We start from the raw sequence: 20,391 nt of genomic DNA, 5'->3' as shown, positions 1-20,391 counted from the left end.
CCACCAGTGTCCATGTGCAGATATCTAGTTTGTGCATCCAAATGCACACATTTGTGCATGTACAACGGGTAAGTGCACATCCTGCGTGGCTCCCATGTTGTGTGTGGCTTTTGACTGCTTCCCTCTAAACTGCCCACCCGTGCATTCACTTTGGATAACAATGGGGGAAAGCCATTGGGAGCACGAAGAGTTTTGCCAAGTATCTTGCAGAAAGGGAGGTTTTTAAGAATTTTCCCCATGTGACTTTCACATGGCAAGAGGAGTGCTGACAGCAGTGCCAGGAGCCAGGCACGCTGTGGACCAAATTTGACGGTGTGTGTTCTCTACACCCAGCTCTGTCACAGCACTTTGCTCCTGACCTGTTCTCCCATCTCAGGGCTCTCCTGAGCAGGGACCGCAAGTGCTGGCTTGCTGTCAAATTCATATCTTAAAGAGTGGATTTTGTCCTGCTGAAAAGTGCCAGACTGAGACAGGAAAGATTTGGGGTACAAAGAACAGCAGCACAGAAAATCTCTCCCACTATTGCCCTGCAACTGCACCACCATCTTTGAGGAAGAGATGAGAGGTTCAGTCTCTGTGACTACAAAGCTCCCGGCTTCTCTCTTGAGGCTGTTGACAAGAGAACCACTCGTGGGAGGGTGGATCCTGTGACATGGCCCTCTGTGCACTAGGATCTAGGCCAGGACCATCTTACACAGACCACTGACCAGCTCTCAGATGGAAATTGACTTATACAGTAATGCAGGGGAGAGAGGCCACCCGGTGAGCAAGAGGTGGAAGGCGTCATATCCCATGACAAATCCCTGCGACCATAAACCAAGTCACATCCAGTCCCATTGAGGACATTCTGCTCGTGACCAAATTCCTTGCTTCCCAGAGCTCTCTCTTCAGAAAGGGGAGCCTCAGGCACTTACTCACAGTCCCCCTCCCCGCCCCCGTCCCACCCCTGTTTATTAACCCAGCAAGCGGTACATTCAGGGCCCAGGGGCGGGGAGGATCAGGGCACCAATAGACTGATTCCTTTACTTATCCCACTGTGTAAAGGGAGGGAGAGAGGAAATACCTAATGGATACACCGCAGCCCTGGAGGGATCCACCCACTGCCTTCTGGGATGGGACTGGAATTAGAGTCTCTGGCCTTTGTGAATCCTGGGATTCGCAGTTGTGCTCCACCAAAGAGCATTCAGACTTGTTCTAGATCAGGGCCCCCTGGGGCAGAAGAGACCGGGGGAGGCAAAAGGGGCAATTTCCCCAGCCCTCCCCCAGCTTGAGAGGGCCACCAAACCACGTGGCATTGTGACCTGGTGTGAGGAGTCACTGAGCCACTCAGGTCTGGCCTGGTGACCCTTGTTTGGCCCAGCAGCCCTGCCGTCATGACAGTGGGGCAGCAGGGCCAAACCTGTGCAGTGCTGTGACCCTTGGGTACCAGGTTGCAACGCCCAGCATGGGGAGCCGGGCCCATCCCCGCAGCATGGGAACCAAGCCACTGCTGCGGGGTGAGAGCAGGGCTTGCTCACTCTAACACCACCACTACGTTCCCCCCCACCACCACCCCCAGCACCCCCTCAGTGGTAATTTTTTGGAACAGGCGGGGGCTTAGTGTCCTGGCCCTCCAAACACCTCTGTGTGGCCCTGATCTAGATGCAGGGGTGGGCCCCAAATCTTTGTACACTGAGTTTACCCCTCTCCCTTCCACATCAACAATGGCACCTCTCCTGTAGAAATCTAGGTGCGGGTGCACTCCTCCCTGCTGGAAAACATTGTTGGCGAAATCATGGTCCCTCTGAAGTCCATGGGAGTTTTGCCGTTGACTTCCATAAGGCCAGGATTTCACCCTCTGTCTCCAGTGGTGGTATGAATGCTTCCCAAGCCTGAGGGACATACACAACTCATGTGCTCTGCCAAAGAGCAGGAGATCGAACTTACTGGGAATGCCTGAGACGAGCTTCAGAGGCCTGAGCACACGCACCGCTCTCAGGGTCCGCAGGTCCACATGGGTGTTGAAGTGAGTTCCAGCCGTGGCGAGGATGCTGCAGCCAGACAACGAGAAGGCAGAGTCATTAGCCACAGAGACCTGGCAGTGTGAATGTGCCCGCGAGAGGGAGGCATCATGACTAGGCCATCACAGACGAGGCATCCGACAGCCTGAATTGGTGCACCTTACCCTCCGGTGAGTCAGCAGCGATTGCTAGGGTCTAAACTTAGCAGTGTTAACAAAGTGATAAAGACAATAATTAAAACAAAACACACTGGTGCTAGGATCTGCATTCCCAGCCGGAGTGCAGTGCAGTGCAACCCACCCCGCATCGCACCAGGATGAGGAGTCACACTCAGCCTTTGGCTCAGGTCCTCAGCGTTGGCCAGTCAGCATCAGGTGCAGCTCAGGAACGGGGTGGGGATGTTAAACCAACTTCATGTTTCCCTGATCCTGGAGCCTCTGAGCATCAGTTGGGTCCCAAGGCACAACTCAGAGCAGCCTCGAGGCTGACTTGAGTTAGACCCCAAATTCATTAAGACAGGCAAGAGATCGTCCAGACATAGCAGTTCTCTGGCCACACCCCCTACACCAAGAACCAGGAGGGGTTGCCCAGCAGCTGTCAGCACTACATCACAAAGGGACTCCATAGGGCGCCAATTAAGTCTGTTTTTTCACTAGCAGACCAGCCCCAGGTGGCTGCTGGAGCACGGATCAGGCCCTCGATCAGTGCCAGGAGTCACACGCAGTCTCTGAGTTCAGTGGGCCCAACCAGCCATACACTAGAGCACAACATGTGCCTGATTCACTGCTGCTTTTCAGCTCATGGGGCCATTTATATCTGTGCAAAGTGTGCACAAACACCCCCGAATCAGGCAGGTAATGTTTGACACCAGCTTTGCACAGAAGCAGGTGTCAAACAGAGCATGGCCATGGAGAGCCAGGCCCCACCATTCATGCCCAGCTGCTCTAACCATTAGCAATGCTATGTAATTATGCTCTAGGTTTTTAGACTGCCGGGACGGTGCTTTTCAGATCTGTACTTTGTCTCCTTGGGATCAATTTAATCTCTCTCCAGGGCACTATCAGTCTGGAGCAGAGACAGCACTCAGAAGATCAGAGTCTTTGCCCGGGTGGTTAGCGACACATCTCAGGATTAATGCTCCCTAGGCTCAAGGTACCAGGCTCCCTGAACCTGGCAGTGCCACAGAACAGCAGGACAAGGATGGAGAGGAGACTTAAGAATTAAAATGTAATCAGCAATCAGGGTGGGCAGGGGAAGCAACAACTGGGATGGGTTCCTTCTGCAGGGAAGCTATATACCCACCCGGCCTCAGCTGCACTGACCCCAGATGGCACACGCCGCACGGGTGTGACTGGCAGTGCCAGGCTGGATCGTGGGTGCTGCGTGTCACAAGGCAAGACGGAGGGACAGGCTGGGATTAGACTTTCACAGGTAGGCAAGAGGAGGTGGTGGGGATTCCCTCTTGAGCAACCCCACCCAAAGGTCAAGCACGACAGCAGTGCTGGAAAGCCAGGACTGCTCAGCCCTGGCTCCTGCTGGCGGAGGGCAGGTAGGGGCAGAGCTGGGGTCACGACAGACACAGAGCTCACAAGGCTGCCCAGGATGTTTTAGAAGGAGGAGGGAGGCAAGCAGGGAAGACAGATGGAGAGTGGGGCAGGAGGAGGGAGCGACCTCAGAGCTGTTTGCAACAATCCAAAAATCAAGGAAAACTGGGTCATTGTTCCACTAATTCATCTAATTACAGGCCAGAGCAGCTCTGTGCTAGGTCTCTTGTGTGCTGCACAATTAGCAATCTTCTCTCTCTCTCTCTCTTCTCCTCCTCTCCTCCCCCCACCCCAAATGTACAGTAGGTACAAACCTACCCCCTTCAGAAACCAGAGTTCTGTTTCCTAGGATACACAGACAGGAGAAATGATCTATCATCATCAAAATAGCTCATTGCATCTGATTTTTCTCCCTTTCTATTTATCATACTGGATTCGAAAGGAGTGAAATGACAAGCACCAGGAGAAAAATCTGAGCCAGGCGCCTGCTTAATCTGGGAGGTGGCTGCAGCGGTGGTGTTCTGGCCCAACAGTCTCAGGCCTGGCCACCTAATCCCACAATATCCCATCCAGATTCATGGTAAGATCCATAGACTCCTACCACATGCGTGGCTGAACAAAGCATCCCCTTACCCCCCACAACAAGAACCCAGCTTCAGCTGCTCCATCAGGGGCCAGACATGCTGCATGTGGCCCCAGGCTAGAGAGAGCCTCCCCTTCCCTACCTGGGGGTGGGTGCATTTCTGCTGCCATGACTAGTCCTCCTCCCCTCCAAACATGCCCCAGGGAGGGAATTTGAATGAGAAACCAGGCAGCCGTGAAAAGGGAAGATCTAGTGGAACACAGGGAGCCTCAGGGAGGGTGTGGTAGGAGAGAAATGGGAGGAGAGGACACGAGGTAGCGAAAGGCAGGACTTGATACCAGAGTTGCAGAGCGAGGGAGAAAGACCAAGGAGCAGTGGGGAGCGATCAGGTAGCAGGCCTTGCCATGGGGCAAAATGGGGAGAAAGATAGGAACAGAAAAATGAGTAGCAAGAGAGGACAAAGGGAAAACAGAGTGGGAAACAGGTGGGAACTGGGAGTGAAGGAGAGAGCAAAGGGGTTGGCTTCAGACTACAGAGGAATGAGCCACCAAGAAACTTTGTCTCCTCATGTTAGACTTGTTCCTCCCTGTATCTCCTGCCCAAGGAAACTTCTTCCCCCTCAAACACGTCCCGCAGCCATTCCCAGACTTCTCCACTAGCACTCCCTCCTCACCATGTAACCCCAGCCATCCCCACCATGCCTGACCGACAGCCTTTAGTCCACTCCCAAAGCACCCTACCACACTCTGCCCAATGCTCCCCCTTCAGCCGCCATCAACAGGCCTCATTGGCCCAGGCCCTTCTCTGACTTCCCCACTGTGCCCCACCCATGGAGTCTCACCTGCCGCTGGGGTCTCCCACAATGCCTCCCTAGCACCTCCCGCTCTGCCCTAGAGGCTCCACAGCAAAGGCGTACAAAGGCCATTTTAAAAAACCTGAACCATTCTAATGTTATGGTTTCCAGAAAACCTTGATAGCAAACAAAGAGAGAGACTGGAAAACATCCGGTCTAGACTGCTCAGAGAAGGGAGCTGGAACAAAGCCAGGGAAGTGGCAAATAGCCAGGCAGCTTCTGATGAGGATGGCATGTGTGCGTTTAATGGGCCTCGCTTTCCAACCTCCCACAGTCATAGTGGTGACATACTGCATTATGCAGAGGCCTGGACCCAGCAGAGACGTGGCCAGCTGTTGCACGTTGGGTGGTTATGGGCTCCCCTCTTCCTCTAGAGGAGGAGGTGGGTTTGCACTGTGAGTCCTTGCTTTAAAGCCCAGAGAACTAAGAGGTTTGGGACCTGCACCTCTCCTCTGATCCAATACTCCTACAGAAAGAGAAGGATTTTCTAAGAGGGTGTTTCCTGGAGAGGTCCCCACCCCATGCACTCACCTCCCCTGAGCCACAACAGCTCCTCTCCGTTGGCATGCTGGTAACCTCCTTCCCCCTCCCCACCCCCCAGGTTTTGGAGAAAGGAAGGGCATGACAAGAGCTGAGGTCGGATACAGTTTGGGGTTCATTTCATCTCTGCTTGGCTATTTTCCAGTTTGAAGGGGACAGGAGCTGCTGGCTTTTGCCTGTTTTGCCTCTGTGCTTTTAGCCCCCAGTTCAGCAAGGCACCTATGCACGTACCTTATTTTAAGTGAGTTGCCCCATTAACTACAATTAGACACAGGTGTAAATACCTCACTGAATGGGGGCCTTAATTAAGTCAAGGATGTCTAGAAGCCCAGGATGGCTGCTTTGCTAAACTGGCTGTAAAGTCAAAATCAATAGACATTGTAAGTTGTGGTTGCACTGTAGTACTGTATCTAGGAGGGGGCAGGCAGAGAAGCTGAGATTTCTCCCCTTCCTTTGACTGGTAACTAGAGTCCAGGCAGTCACAGCTGGCTCTCCACTTCTCCTGCAGAAGGAATTCTAGTGTTACACTCTGGCCAACTTAACGTGCATTTTAGAGCTGTACCAACTCCCTGCTTTAGGTTGCAGGGGTGCCGAAGAACCTTTCCTTCAGCTTCACATGCCTCCAACTTTTGGAGTCCAAATGAGCTTCAAATGTCCAAGCAAAACCCAATTTGAAACTACCAAGTCTGATACAGTTTTACACCTAAACTATCTGAACCTGCATCCCAGTAGACAAAGACATGGCCTCAGCGACACCCACCTCTCGGCTGGACAACAGCAGTGTGATATACCTGGGCAGGAAGCCCTCAGTGCTTAGGAAATTCCAGTGCTACTGAACACTGCAGTGCATCTCGTCAGCAACACAGGCCACCGTGAGCACATCAAACCTGCCCTCTGCTCCCTACGGCGACTTCCCATAGAACATGAAATCAAGTTCAAGGCCTTGGGTCTTATCTGCAGGGTTCTCAGCGGCTTTGTCCCAGGGTATCTAAAAGACCATCTATTTCATGGGGCACAATGGAACTCTTTGCCACAAGGGTAAAGCTAGTCTGTGCAGGAACCAGAACTTCCTCAGGGGCCAGTCTGAGACTGTGACTTGAACTCACCCAGGAACAAAGGACCATCACAAACCTCCCCACCTTGGGCTCCCAGCACAAAGTGCATTTCTTTCCCCGGCCTTCTCTAACAGAAACACTATTGGAAGGCACTCAGATACTACAGGGATGAGTGCAGTATAAGAACCTATAAAGAATACTTTTGACACAAAGCCGTAAATTAACCCCAATTTATTTGAAGCGTTGGAGACCTTTAGATGAGCCTTCTCTGAGGAAACCCTTTATTAGGGTGATACACACCACTCTCAATTAGTGACTAAGAGGGGGATTCTCTTATGGCAATGTGAAATACTCACTGTCCCCACTTGGGAGTGTGGGGCCCATGGATCATTTCAGAGCAGGCTTGAACAGATTATTTAAGCAAGACACCTGATGTGCTGAGTAGCAGACAGCTCTGAAATCTGCTTGCAATCGAAAGGATCGCCCTGGGTATTTTTCCTTCTAGGATCTGACTATCAGAAAGATGAGCTTGCATTACACACACAAAAGCAGAGAGTCAACACCCAATGGAGTATGCAACTGCCCTTGCACAGACTTTGATATTCACAACAGGTGTCACTTAAGAAATGATTGGATCTCTCAGATAAATTGCTGAACAGGCTCTTGAGCATCCATTCCAGCATGCAAGTGTATACTTGGCTCCAATATTACCAGAGATGGGGCTCACCCAAACCCATGGATCCCCATCCGAACACTCCCAAACTCTGGAGAAGTTTCTGACCCATTTCTGAAGACCATCTCTAATTAGTAGTAGCACACTCAAATAGGAATATTCCTTTGCATGTCTGTAGCCCCTTCCATCTGAGGATTTCACAGCACTTTATATAAATGAATGAATTAAGCCTGCAAGCAAAGCAGAGAAAGGTTCTTACCCCTATTTTCCAGTTGAGGAAACAGAGGCAGAGAGAGACTTTGGTTGAGATGGTGAAGAATTGACCCCCACCCAGTCTAAAATCAGAGAAGGCACATGGAGCAGGACTGACACAGAGATCCATGTGGTTACCACCACCAGAGGAGGTGGTATTTAGACATTTCTTAAAAGAGTGAGGGATGGGGTGTGGCAACCATTAACCAGGGAGCTGTTGCAAGCATGAAGGAGGCACTGAGTCCAAAGTGGGTCCAAGGCACCTCTTAATCTGCCACGCCCGAGGTGGAATGCAACATGTGGCAAAGACTCAAATGAGGGTCAGAAACAAAAATCATTCGGAGTACTTCAAATGCTGCAGGATTCTTCTCTGGGTATAAATAATGATTTCTAGATCCTCCACTTCATGGTTCTTTGTTTCTGGCACAAATATTATTCAAAAATAAAAGCGAGTAGATGCCAAATGTGTGCAGAATGCAGGAGCTTTGGGACTAAAATGAGTGGCCTCCCTCAGAACAGGCACTTTTGAATTAGTCAAAAGCTGGGTGAACCAACCCCCCAGATCCAAACATACTTGAACCTTTGTACCTCTGGCTCATCTCCACTCATTGGGTGGAGACTATTTAGGTTGCATTTGATATTAAGATTCCCTTTGTAAAGGGTTAAGAAATGATTCAGAGATGTCTCAGTAAATGACTAATCAAGACTAGAATACAACACACCACTCGGTTTTTTTAGAACCATAGTTTAGGAACTCCCATAATGTTGTCTACTGAGCTGTGTGTCACCATCTAACACACGCACTAGTCAAGTATGTTACAACAGGTACAATTTTCATAAGCACCTCAGAGCCACAGGTATCTTCCTATTTGACAATCTCACTGGGCACCTATCGGCATCTTTAGGCACCTAAATACTTAATACAGTTCTAAAACTTAGATGTTGGGTAATTTTTTTTTATAAATGCCTATTAATCATGTATTAAGCTTTTTAAAACTACTTCTAATTGGAACCTTATTATATAGAGTGACCCATATTTGCATGTGTATGCAATTCTGATTTACTGAAAAGAATTTCATCTGTATGACATTTTGTTCTCCATTTCCTACAAATCAAATTACTCAGGGCAAGATCTGAATCTGAAATCATTTGGGAAAAATCCTCTTTGGGTTATTTTTTATTATTTCCTTTTCTCCGTGCTAAGCGGCTGCAATGTTACAAAGACAATTTAAAGAGCTCAAGCAGTTGTACCAAATACACCAAAATGAAATAAGGAACAAACCTGAGTATAGAAAAACATGGAAACCTGTTTAAGGCAATATAGAAAACAATCTAGAACTAAGCAGTATACAGACTATCAACCCATGTATTTTGGGATATAAAACAACCAATCACTGCCTGGGGTTAGGAAGGAACTTTCCTTTCCTAATCTCCCACAGACATCTTGTTGCATAACTTTTCATTATGGGGTTCCTTGCTCCTTCTTCTGAAGCATCTGGTGCTGGTCATTGTTAGAGAGACATACTAGAGTAGATGGACCATTGGTATGATCCAGTCTGGCAATTCCGATGTCCTTAGAACAATTTAAATTCTATGTAACAGCTATAATAAACACAGTTTATCCAAGGCTGAAGCACTAATAATTATTCCTTATCTTTAGACAGAGACCCAAACTAAAATTATATCTCACAGTCCAAGTTATCTGAAAAAGCTGCCAGATTGGTCTAGAAGAATCCCAGTGATCTCATACTTTTCATCACACATATTGACAAAAGAGAGCAAAGGTGTTTTATAGGTCATGCAGGCAAAGGGTTAGTTTTTAACTCCTGAAGGAAAGGGAAAAAAGATTTCAGGTGAGAAAAGAGCAGAAAGAATCTATTTGCATGATTCAAATGAGGGCAGAGGCAGGAGGGGATGTATGGGCTAATGAGCAAAGTACAACTGATTAGGGAGCAATCACAGGCAGAAATAACACACCTTGGCAAATCTGATATTTTGTGTGCACAACTGGGTGATTATTTATTTACAGCATTGCAATTTAATTAGAAAGCTCCACTCTGTAACTGTGTGCTTGTACATTCTTTGGCCCTGACTCTGATCACCCTCCACCAGTGTAATTCCATTGGGTCGATCTCACCTACTGCAAATTGGCAATGCTCTATGGAAGTCAATGGAGTGACACTGATTTGCCCCAGCTGAGAATCTGGCCCCAATGATTTCAGTGCTGTTCCTCCTGATCTATCCCAGGGTAAAGGAGAAAAAAGTCAGGCCCCTTTTGCTTAAGAACAAAAATGTATATAAAAAGTTTCATTGCAACAAAGCTCTCGACCAACCACAAATAAAGCTCTTCCCCTCAATACCCCATTGAAACCACCGGCTTGGGGAAAGACAGGAAAAAAAATCAGTGTCTCACAAGTGCTCTGAAGATCAACAAATCTGGGCTGTGTTGAAACAAGAAAATTGATTGGAGGCTTGATTCTCCTCTCACTCACACAAGTTCTATTCTGGTGCAAACTGCCTCTACTGTATTTCAGTATATTGACACCAAAGTCTGTGAGGTCAGAAGCAGGATCTAAGTGTGCAACTGCACACACACAAAAACATCCCTGCTCCTGATACTCCACGCCCCTGCACTTGGATAATCATTAACAGCTGTTCAAGTGAGGGCAAATTTCTAATTTGGGAGCATTTCACACCCTATTTGCTTTCATTTTGCACTGGCAGAAATGACTAAACAAGGGGTAGAACAGCAGAGTGTCAGGCCTCAAGTGTCCAGTTGTCAGGGTTCCCTCCCCACTCTGAACTCTGGGGTACAGATGTGGGGACCTGCATGAAAGATCCCTTAAACTTATATTCCACCAGCTTAGGTTAAAAACTTCCCCAAGGCACAAATTCCTTTCCTTGGACGGTATTGCTGCCACCACCAAGTGATTTAAACAAACATTCAGGGAAGGGCCACTTGGAGTCCTATCCCCCCAAAAATATGCCCCCAAGCCTCTTCACCCTCTTTCCTGGGAGGTGGAGGGCTTTAGAATAATATACCAACCAGTAGGTTAACAAAGTGAGCACAGACCAAATCCCTGTTTTTTTAGGACACTGAAAATCAATCCGGTTCTTAAAAGAAGAATTTTATTTAAAAAAAAAAAAAGGTAAAAAAGAGTCACACCTGCAAAATCAGGATGGAAGATAACTTTACAGGGTAAATAAAAAGATGTAAAACCCAAAGGATTCCCCTCTGACTCTGCTTCCCAGTTACAAAACAGGAATAAAATTACCTCTTAGCACAGGGAAAATTCACTAGCTAAAACAAAAGATAATCTAACGCACTTCCTTGCTATTACTTACAATTTCTGTAATTTTAGATGTATTATTTCAGGATCTTTTTAGGAGATGTTTTTTCCTGCCCTGGTCCCTCATTCTGTCTGAGAGGGCACACACAAAGAGAGCATAAACAAAACCTTCTCCACTGCCCCAGATTTGAAAGTATCTTCTTTCCCCGTTGGTCCTTCTGGTCAGGTGCCAACTAGGTTAATTGAACTGATTGACCCCTTACAGGTAAGTGATTCTGTACCTCTGGCCAAGAGGGATTTTATATTACCGCATACATAGAGGTTGTTACCCTTCCCTTTATATTTATGACACCAGTTTTACTCATTATGCCCCCCTGAACAACAAACATTTTAGTGACGAAAAGTGTGGACAGTGCATCGCTGGCAGGAGCTGCACTCGTGGTGATGAAGCTACTGCTCCTTGATGGAGGTGGTTTTATTTTGTCGCTGGGAGAGCTCTCTCCAGATGATAAAGATCGGCCACACAGTGCACCTTACAATGGCTCGGCTGCAGCAGCACAGCCAGGCTGTGTAAGGTGTGCAGTGTAGACATAGCCTTAAATGAGTTATTCACACACCCATCTCCCCCTCTCCTTTCCTTCTCCTGATTGCAAAGCTAAGAATAAGGGCAAGATTCCTTTCATCCTTATCCTGGGATTAGGCAGAGGGGTTAGCGAGATAGATGGAAATCTACCTGCAAAGGGCTTCAGAACAGGCACGTGATTTTAAACCAGGCAGGTGGCAGTCCCTGTTGTCGGATGTATGATAAGAGATACCTACAAAGATATTCCTTGATTAGATTTGCACATTGAGATTCGCTACCGTTTTCTTTTCAAATTATTATTTCCAGGGTTGTCAACTGACCAATGAGCAAATTACATTTATAATTAAATGGAAAGGTCCCTCAGTGGTTACTCAGCCACTTATTCTGCTAGGGAGACTCCTTCACAATTAATAGAGCAGGTCAAATTATTCACTGCAAATAAGTTACCAGATTAATTTAGCCCTTTTTTTCTGCTGGTGAATCAATCCCAGTTTGTGCAAATGGATCCATTATTATTACATGTTTGCCCAGTACTTCAGACAAACCAATTTCAGCCTAGGGAATGTTTGCAAACTGTTCACTTGGACTCTCCATTATATGTTATTCCTAATTGTTCACTTAAGCCACGTGGCATTGCTCCCAGTCCCTGCTTGGATTGACTGAACATGTGAACAGGGGAAGAGAAAATAATGATGAGTGAATTCACATTCCCCAGACATCTGTACAAATAAAATCCCACTCCTGCGAATCTCCACAAAGAAAGACTAAGTGAGGGTACGGGCATGGACAACACAAACAACCACTCTGAATTCAAATGACTGTTTGTGAACAAGCTGTTCACCCACTCACACAGTTAAACAGAAGGGAAAGGTAAACATCTGGAAATTTCTGACATTTGTCTATGTTCCTACTCCTTTTCCCCAAGGATGCAATTCCTACACCAACAGTCTCATCATCAAACTCCTCTTGAACTACTCCTCAGCTCTGAAATGCCAATAAAGTTGTACCCCATGGCCTAGTGACTATCTAGATGTTGTTTTATGTTGTCCAGAGATCATCTTGGTAGCAGGCACCTTTCCCAAGCTGCTCTAAAACACAGTCCACACAATGGGCCCACATCTTCAGCTGGTATACATTAATGAATTACAATAGCTTCAGTGGAACTACACCAATTTACGCCAGCTGAGATCTAGCCTATTATGCAGAGTCCAGGCTCACCTTTCCTTGTTCAACTTTATTAACAAAAATAAAATGATGTTCAGCCGAAGCCTTGTCTTCAGGCATGGCTACTGCTCTTTGGGTTCCTACCTCAGGACTGGTCAGCCCATGTCCTAGGTCCTTTCTGCCTCAGATTCAAGATCTCTGTAGACAGAAGGCCACTCCCTCTTCCATTAAACCTATAAACAAGCCACACTTGCAGCACTGAGTCAGCAAGATTCACTTATCATCTCCTTAACCACACCTGCTGACAGGGCTGGCTCACAGAATTGCCAGCCTGCTCCTGAGACGGCCACTCCCATTGGCTCTGCACCCCCTTAAGAGTCTCTTAGCTATTCTGTATCTGGATACTTTAACCCCAGTCAATAGCAAAGTGCCCAGTTTCTTCAGAGGCGTATTGCTTGCGAGCTGGCTTGAAACTGCACAAACTGCTGAGCGAAGCACTGCAATCAGGGCTGGGGGAGCATCCATCCCATTCCCTGTGGGCCAGGCCTACTGCCCACAGCTACAATGTATCCAATACACTTACGCTCATGCAATGTGGGGATGCAGCACCACGGTGTGACAGCACCTGAGGCTAGATGCTGAGAGGTACTAGAGCTCTGCTTGGCAAGCAGGGGGAGAGGTAGTACAATGGTGATGCTACGTCCACTGGTCCTGCAGCCAGTCTGGGGCAATTCAGCTCCCTGCACATTTTAGAGCAGCCTTGAGACTGCTGGCAGTTTTGCTGGCTAGGAACGGCTGTACTGGGCATTATTCTAGCAAGGGTCACCCAATGTGCAAGGAATTCCAACCCCAACATAAACCATTCAGACAGGAGCAAATGGGTTTCAGTTGCCACCACCTCTCCTCCTTCACAGGGCACTTCTCTCACATGCAAAACCATAGCACTAAATATGGTTACTACTGTAAAGACTGAACTGGTGGTCAGTACCTGAGGTATCCCAGAGGCAGGGTTCCCATGGGCTCCAGTAAAGAGTTTGTTTGTTTGTGGAGAGAGACATTAATATTCTTGTGTTAATTTTTTTCTTGAATAACTCAATAGAAACGTCTCAACCCCAAACGTGGAATTTTGGAGGAGTTTGGATCCGGCTTTGAGTTCCAGAGGCCAGCTGTATGGAAGAGGACCAAAACCCTGGCTCTGAGCACTCCTGAGTTGCGGGGAAGTTCTGATCCACACAGCTCCAGATCATCTGTAAAAATTAAGTATACTCCTGCTGAAAGTTTTGGGTTCCTGTTCATGAATCTGGTGATGTTGCAAATGTGTCAGCTGATCTCACCTTTTCCGAGAGAATTAAAAAAGCCATGTATTAACAAGCCTGTGTGAGCTGTGAAAATGGCTGTGAATTTTACACCTCCTAACAGGACTTTTCACATGTGCTTCCTATCCTGGAAACTAAAGACAGAGGGGTTCAAGTATATCATAGGTCTAACCAGGGCTCGGCAGCAGTCATTTTGGCTCAGTCACAGATAATAGGACCCTGTACTTTTGAGAGTGCCAATTTCACCTAAAGAGGGTTTAGGAGATCATTTATAGCAGACAGACCTCTGGAGGGATGGTGCAAATCACGTCCAGGATGGTTCCTGCCATCTGATGACTATTCATTAACATATGTACGAGTTAGTTGGCTCAGTGCACTGGTGACCAAATCACAGAGACACCACGACTGGCACCTTTCTGGTTGGCACTCTCAGACTGTGTCTATACTGGGGGCAGGTGCCCTGATTTCAGTCCCTGGTGACCTCTAGTGTGTCAGGATAAACCATGATTTGCACTGATGCAGTTTCCCAAGGTCTCCAACAGTGCAAATAGCAGCTTTGCCCGTCTACAATACAAAGTTAGGCCCGCCTAGCTACGTCACTCCCAGATGTGAAAAATTCACTCCCCTGAGAAATGCAGTTAAGCCGACCTATGCGCCAGTGTAGACACTGGTCGACAGAAGAAGTCTAGCTACCACCTTTTGGAGAGATAGATTTACACAGCGATGGAAGAACAACCTACAGTTGTGCCGCTGTAGTGCTTCCAGTGTAGACATACCCTAGGGGTTCACCAGTGCTATTATACTGATTGTTGGTCAGTGATGGCTGAAGCCAGGGCAAACCCCAGTGTAGAGAAGACCTCAGCAGAGATGCAGAAGACTGACTGGGCACAGAGACTGAGCTACCCTCTCAGCCCTAGCAGTGACCCCACCCAGGCAGGGCACAAGAAAAGAGAACAGCCTTCTTTGGGCACGGCAAAGAAGGAAATCAAGTCTCAGAACACCATGCAGACTCTTGTACAACCAGCCCCCACAAGCTCATGGAGGACATTAGGGTCTGGTACTCAGCAGGTGCTGGGGAGTGGGAGCAGGACTGAACGATCCCTAGTGCTCTGCCCCCGTTGCTGGGTCTTGTGATGACAGGCAGGTGATCTGGTAATGCTAGGAGGGGTCACAGTTCACAGGGGCAGACCCTGGTCTCTTGGGTTGGATCTCTTCTCATTGTTCCTGTCCCTTTATTACTATCCTCTCCCACAAGCATGACGGGGCTCAGGAGATAGCCCCCTCCTCTCTCTCCACAAAAACACCTTGTGTGCATGCCAGCAAGGGGGGCACTACCACCCCCAGAATCACACCCGACAGAGGACTGGTCTGATACTGGCCTGATATGAAATCCCCCAGGCCTCCCCTCCTCGCCATACTGCTAGGCTCCTAAAGCCATTAAGCCCCAAGATGTCTTGTCTGCACAACGCATTGTTAATAATGAAGGATCTGGCTGGATGAGCTGATGTTTGTGCAATGTTATTTAAACAAATGATCCTGTGGACTCCTAAACTAATTGTGAGGGAGACTGGAGCCTAGCCCCAACGCAAACAGCACAGTCACCAGCCAGCTCCAGAGGCGCAGCCAGGCACGGGCCCTTTGCTCCCACAGCAATCACTCCCGAGGGCCAGCTGCATCCAGCATGACGTCTCCACCAACAAGGAGATGCACCCAGCATCTGAAGGAGTTCATTATACCTCCTTCAAGCTGGCACCACTGGCAGCTTTAAAGCCAGCTCTCCGAGATGCTGCGTAGCACGGATATCTCAAACCAGGGTCTAAAGACATCCATTATCTCTTAAGAAACCAAGAAAACCAATCCTCACAGAGAAGGGCTGTAAATTAGTGTCCCAACCTCGCCCACGACCCTACACCCTGCCTCAGAGATGCACAGATTTAGACCACATGGCATTGAGTCAGTCTTTAAAACTAAGAGAGAAACACAGTGGTTTTGACTGAGTTTCACTCTGGAGCTTGTTTGAACGCACAGTTCAAAGCAACAACTGGGGGATAGAGTCCAGATGGATCAAGCCACAGGGAATATTCAGATGCACCTACGTAAACCAAAATTGCAGTGTTCCATGCAGCTCTTACAGAGTTTGGGCCAAAGCCTAATGAATTTAATGGCAGCTTCTTTGATTTTAGTGAGCTCTGAGTCAGGAGACAGGCCCAGATCACAATGTTCAGATCCCAATCCAAAGCCTGAAGGGAGTTTAGCTATGATGCTCTGGCTGAGCCCAGTTCTAACACTTAGCCTATAGTTAGCAATAAATACTGTCTGTCAATACAGGCATCTGATTAGGAATAAACCCTTCAACCTCTTTTCCCTGCGGGTCACGTTTCTAACCAGAACTCCATCCAGTCAGCAGATCCGAGCTTCCACCAGCCACTTGGCAGCCTGTGATTTAAGGGGAAGAGGTCTGTATTAACACAAAGAAATGGAAGTCAGAGAACAGGGACAGAGTTTGGTTTTATTCCTTCCTTGCTGGCATGACGTGAGGGCTTTGCTTCCTACTCAGCTCCCCGTGTGACCTAGGACTTCTAGCATGTAGGAATTCAGGCCTCAGTCCCATCTCAGCAATCTCAGAGGCATGGGGCGTGCTGGTTTGGAGAGAAGAGGCCTAAGGTTTTTTATAAAGTCTGGTGGGTCCGTGAAGGAGGGGAGGGTAACCCAGAAGACAAGGTGCTGCGGAGAAGAGACAGAGATTCATTTCCGAGCAGCCCACACATTTCAAAATGCTGCCTGAAGTGACGTGTGGGGATGGTGTGAAGCTCATGGACAACACAGGAGAGGCAGTTGGTGTAGCTCTGCTGACTTCAGTAGAGCAACGCTGATTTGCACCAGCTGAGGATCTGGCCCCCAATGTTAGTAACCTGAGGAATCCAACTCCTACAGGATTTAAAAATAAAGAAGAGCCTTCCTGTTGCTGGTACCAGCCTTATGATACTAGCCCCTTCTGTTCCCTGAAGCCCCTATCTCTCTGCTTCTGGACTGAACCCCAGCCCTGATCTCCCTGAAAACCTGTCCCCAGAGCTGGCCTGACAGGGTTAAGAGTTAATTGCCCTGAGGCAGGATCAGCTGTGCAGAGGATGAATTTCCTCACATCTGGTCCTTTCTGCCTACCTCTCCAGATGACTCTGGACCATTTGTCACTCCTCATTGCTCATATTTCCAAAGGGAAACTTGCTACTGACCCTCTGTGCAGCCCTATCCCTTGATCTCATTCTCCATCAGGACACTGGGAGTGGAGGGTTAGGGGAGAGAACATATCTGGGAAACAAAATGGGAGATGACTGCCTAGGAAGGAGTACTGCGGAAAAGGGTCTGGGGTCATAGTGGATCACAAGCTAAATATGGGTCAACAGTGTAACACTGTTGCAAACAAAGCAAACATTATTCTGGGATGTAGTAGCAGGAGAGTTGTAAGCAAGACACATGAAGTAATTCTTCCATCTACTTCACTCTGATTAGGCCTCAACTGGAGTATTGTGTCCAGTTCTGGGTGCCACATTTCAGGAAAGATGTGGACCAATTGGAAAAAGTCCAGAGAAGATCAACAAAAATGATTAAAGGTCTAGAAAACATGGCCTATGATGGAAGATTGGAAAAATTGGGTTTGTTTAGTCTGGAGAAGAGAAGACTGAGAGGGGACATGATATAGTTTTCAAGTACATAAACGGTTGTTACAAGGAGGAGGGAGATAAATTGTTCCCATTAGCCTCTGAGGATAGGACAAGAAGCAATGGGCTTAAATTGCAGCAAGGGCAGTTTAGGAAAAACTTTCTGTCAGGGTGGCTAAGCACTGGAATAAATTGCCTAGAGTGGTTGTGGAATGTCCGTCATTGGAGATTTTTAAGAGCAGGTTGGACAAACACCTGTCAGGAATGGTCTAGGTAATACTTAGCCCTGCCATGAGTGCAGGGAGCTGGACTAAATGACCTCTCGAGGTCCCTTCCAGTCCTATGATTCTAATTCTCTCCTGAGACAACACAGGCATGACTGGCAGCCAAAAAGATTCTCTCATCCACCCACTTTAAATATAAGAGCTGCTTTGGGTGGGGGGCGTTATGCAGAACTGGGGAGCCTGTCCACCCAGGCAGTTAGAGTGGATGGAAGGAGGAGAGGAATGACAGGCAGACAAGCTGCCAGCCAGAACGATACAAAGTGGAAGTGTTTCCAGGTGAATGATAAGCTAAGAAAATGAGAACGGCCCTACTGGGTCAAACCAATGGTCCATCTAGCCCAGTATCCTGTCTGCCGACAGTGGCCAATGCCAGGTGCCCCAGAGGGAATGACCAGAACAGGTAATCATCAAGTGATCCATCCCCTGTCGCTCATTCCCAGCTTCCTAGCAGGTCGGCTGGCTCTGAGAGGACTCTATCCTGCAAGGTGCTGAGTGCCTCCTGGGAGATGGTGCTGGGAGTCCTCAGCTCTCACTAGAGTCGGTGGGAGTAGTGCCCCCCTCCCCTTGAACACCTTGCAGGTTTGTACCTAGAAAGCCCGAACGGAAGGTGGCAGGTAAAGCATTGCTCAGCAACAGAAAGACAGCCTGATTCTGAGAAGAGCCGAAAGTCCCATTCACATCAATGGGAGTTTCAGATGCCCAGCACCACTCAGGATCAAGCCCATAGATGATGACAGAGAATCAGTTGTCTCTACAGTCGCCTCGTGGGCTGAGAAAGGAACGTGGCAGAGACTCAGACTGCAGGAACCAGATGGCCTCAGTCATGTCTGTGTGGGAGACACACAGAGGGACTCTCTGACCCCATTCATGCAATGAAGCTGGCAGGAGGCGCCCCCTGGAGACCTGGCCCATATGCTGCCAGTACACACACAGCTCTGCCTGTAGGAAGCCTATCCCTGCCTCTCCTGTGCTCCCACCACTTCCCAAAAACCATCTGAATCCAGACAAGCCACTCGCAGCACGAACCCTTCCCTCTCCTCCCACACACCATCCCCTCTGCTAGGCCAGGAAAATGGCATGGCCCTTGCACGAGGTGACAGTGTCGCACACATCCTGTCACCATAGCATATGGCACATGAATCATTCACAAAGCCTGAGAATTAAATTATTCATCCAGTCCAAAGACTAAACACTTTCCTAATTGTCCTAGAAGGACAGAAAAGAGGGGAGGGAGATCAGGAAGGCATCATGTAGGTAACCAGCAGCATTCATGATTCACTGATTTAATGAAAGAGAGAAGGGGGTGGGGGTCTCTTGTCTATGTTGACCAGAGGATTAGCTTGTATTCAGAATTAAATAGGACCACCTCATGCATCGGCAAATAGCCACATTTCTGTGGCCACATAATGCCGCAGACTTCCTCATGACAGTCACGTTATGATGTTGCTGCTCAGGGTCTCGCCGTTAGATAGGGACTCCCTGATGTTATGGTGTATCCCTTCTCTCATGGGCCTTTCAATCCATGCCTTCCAACTTTCCAGTCAAGAAAAGCCCTCGATAACTTAGACCCACATTGTAACCTGTCTTCAAGGATGGATATTCCCCGAGGAATGTACGTGAGGGTCACAGTACCCACCCCGCACCCTGTCTCTGAGAAAAGAAAGCAGCCCTGAAAGGACCTTCCCACTTTGTGCGGGCAGCAGGTCAGTTAAAAACGCAGGGCCTTGCACCTTGCAGAGTGGATGTCAGGGGCTCCTGTTCGGAGTAGGTCATGTTTTGACAGGCCTTTAAACAAGGACAGAAAGAATAAAGCAGTGCAGGCGCAGACCCACTGCACATCCTCAGGGAGGCCCTCACCTAAGAAGTGAACAGAATTGAAGTCATGATGCAATTCAGCTGTTGGGAGGTGTGACTGGACCCACTGCTAGATAGGAAGGTCTGGGAACATTCTCTGTTCTGGTGGAAGAGAGATCCACCACCGTGAGACATCTGCCACAACAGCATTGGTCTAGTGGGTCTCTGAGCCATCATCCCCAGGGCATGCAGCTGTTGTTATGGCAGCACACACCTGGGAATACCAGCAAACACATGGGGGGGGGGGTCCCAAAATCGCTGCCTGTGCCAAAGGGAGGCAGGCAATGCTCTGGCTGGGAAAGGAGGGACTCTAATCTACAGCAATTCATACAAATGAGATACTTTCTCTCCCAAAGAGAGAAAAGGCTTTTAAAGCCTTTTAAGCCAAATTGGTAATAAAGAGAAAACGCAGCTAAAGGGACACAATTACTGCACTGTTTGTGCTCACAGCTCTCCACTGGATACAAAAACAGGGAGATGCCAGCATCTGGGTGAAGATACAGAGGTGCTTTCACATGGGATAACACACACACAGAATGCTAGGCTACATATGCAAACACACACACCCAAAAACAGGGACGTCAGTTTCCACTTCCATAGGAGGGGAAAGATTCCCTGCTCATCCTCCCCCGCCCCCTTTCCTGCTGGGCAGCTCCTGACAGTGCATCAAACTTTAATGAGTTCATTTCTCAGCAGAGGCACAGGCTGAATACAGATGGATAGATACATGGCTCTCTGATG

General features: G+C 48.3%; 1 protein-coding gene and 1 long non-coding RNA gene across 4 annotated transcripts in view; one reads left to right on the top strand and one right to left on the bottom strand.

Annotated features, from left to right (window-relative positions):
• CACNA1E (calcium voltage-gated channel subunit alpha1 E) overlaps nt 1-20,391 on the bottom strand; it is a 269,347-nt gene that overhangs the window by 165,902 nt on the left and 83,054 nt on the right. For all 3 annotated transcript variants that reach the window (XM_039483760.1, XM_039483761.1, XM_039483762.1), the window contains exon 6: nt 1,927-2,030. In XM_039483760.1, the coding sequence (XP_039339694.1) occupies nt 1,927-2,030 (104 nt within the window). The remainder of the gene's footprint in view (nt 1-1,926; nt 2,031-20,391) is intronic.
• Nucleotides 1,374-13,905, top strand: LOC120369934. Its single transcript, XR_005583515.1, has 3 exons — nt 1,374-2,170; nt 3,987-4,124; nt 13,637-13,905. It is a non-coding gene; the product is annotated as an uncharacterized LOC120369934 (long non-coding RNA).

This window comes from Mauremys reevesii, linkage group 8, assembly GCF_016161935.1.
Source record: "Mauremys reevesii isolate NIE-2019 linkage group 8, ASM1616193v1, whole genome shotgun sequence".
Classification (NCBI taxonomy): Eukaryota; Metazoa; Chordata; order Testudines; family Geoemydidae; genus Mauremys; species Mauremys reevesii.
The sequence above is the reverse complement of the archived record's forward strand: the minus strand, read 5'-3'. Positions and strand labels throughout refer to the sequence as shown.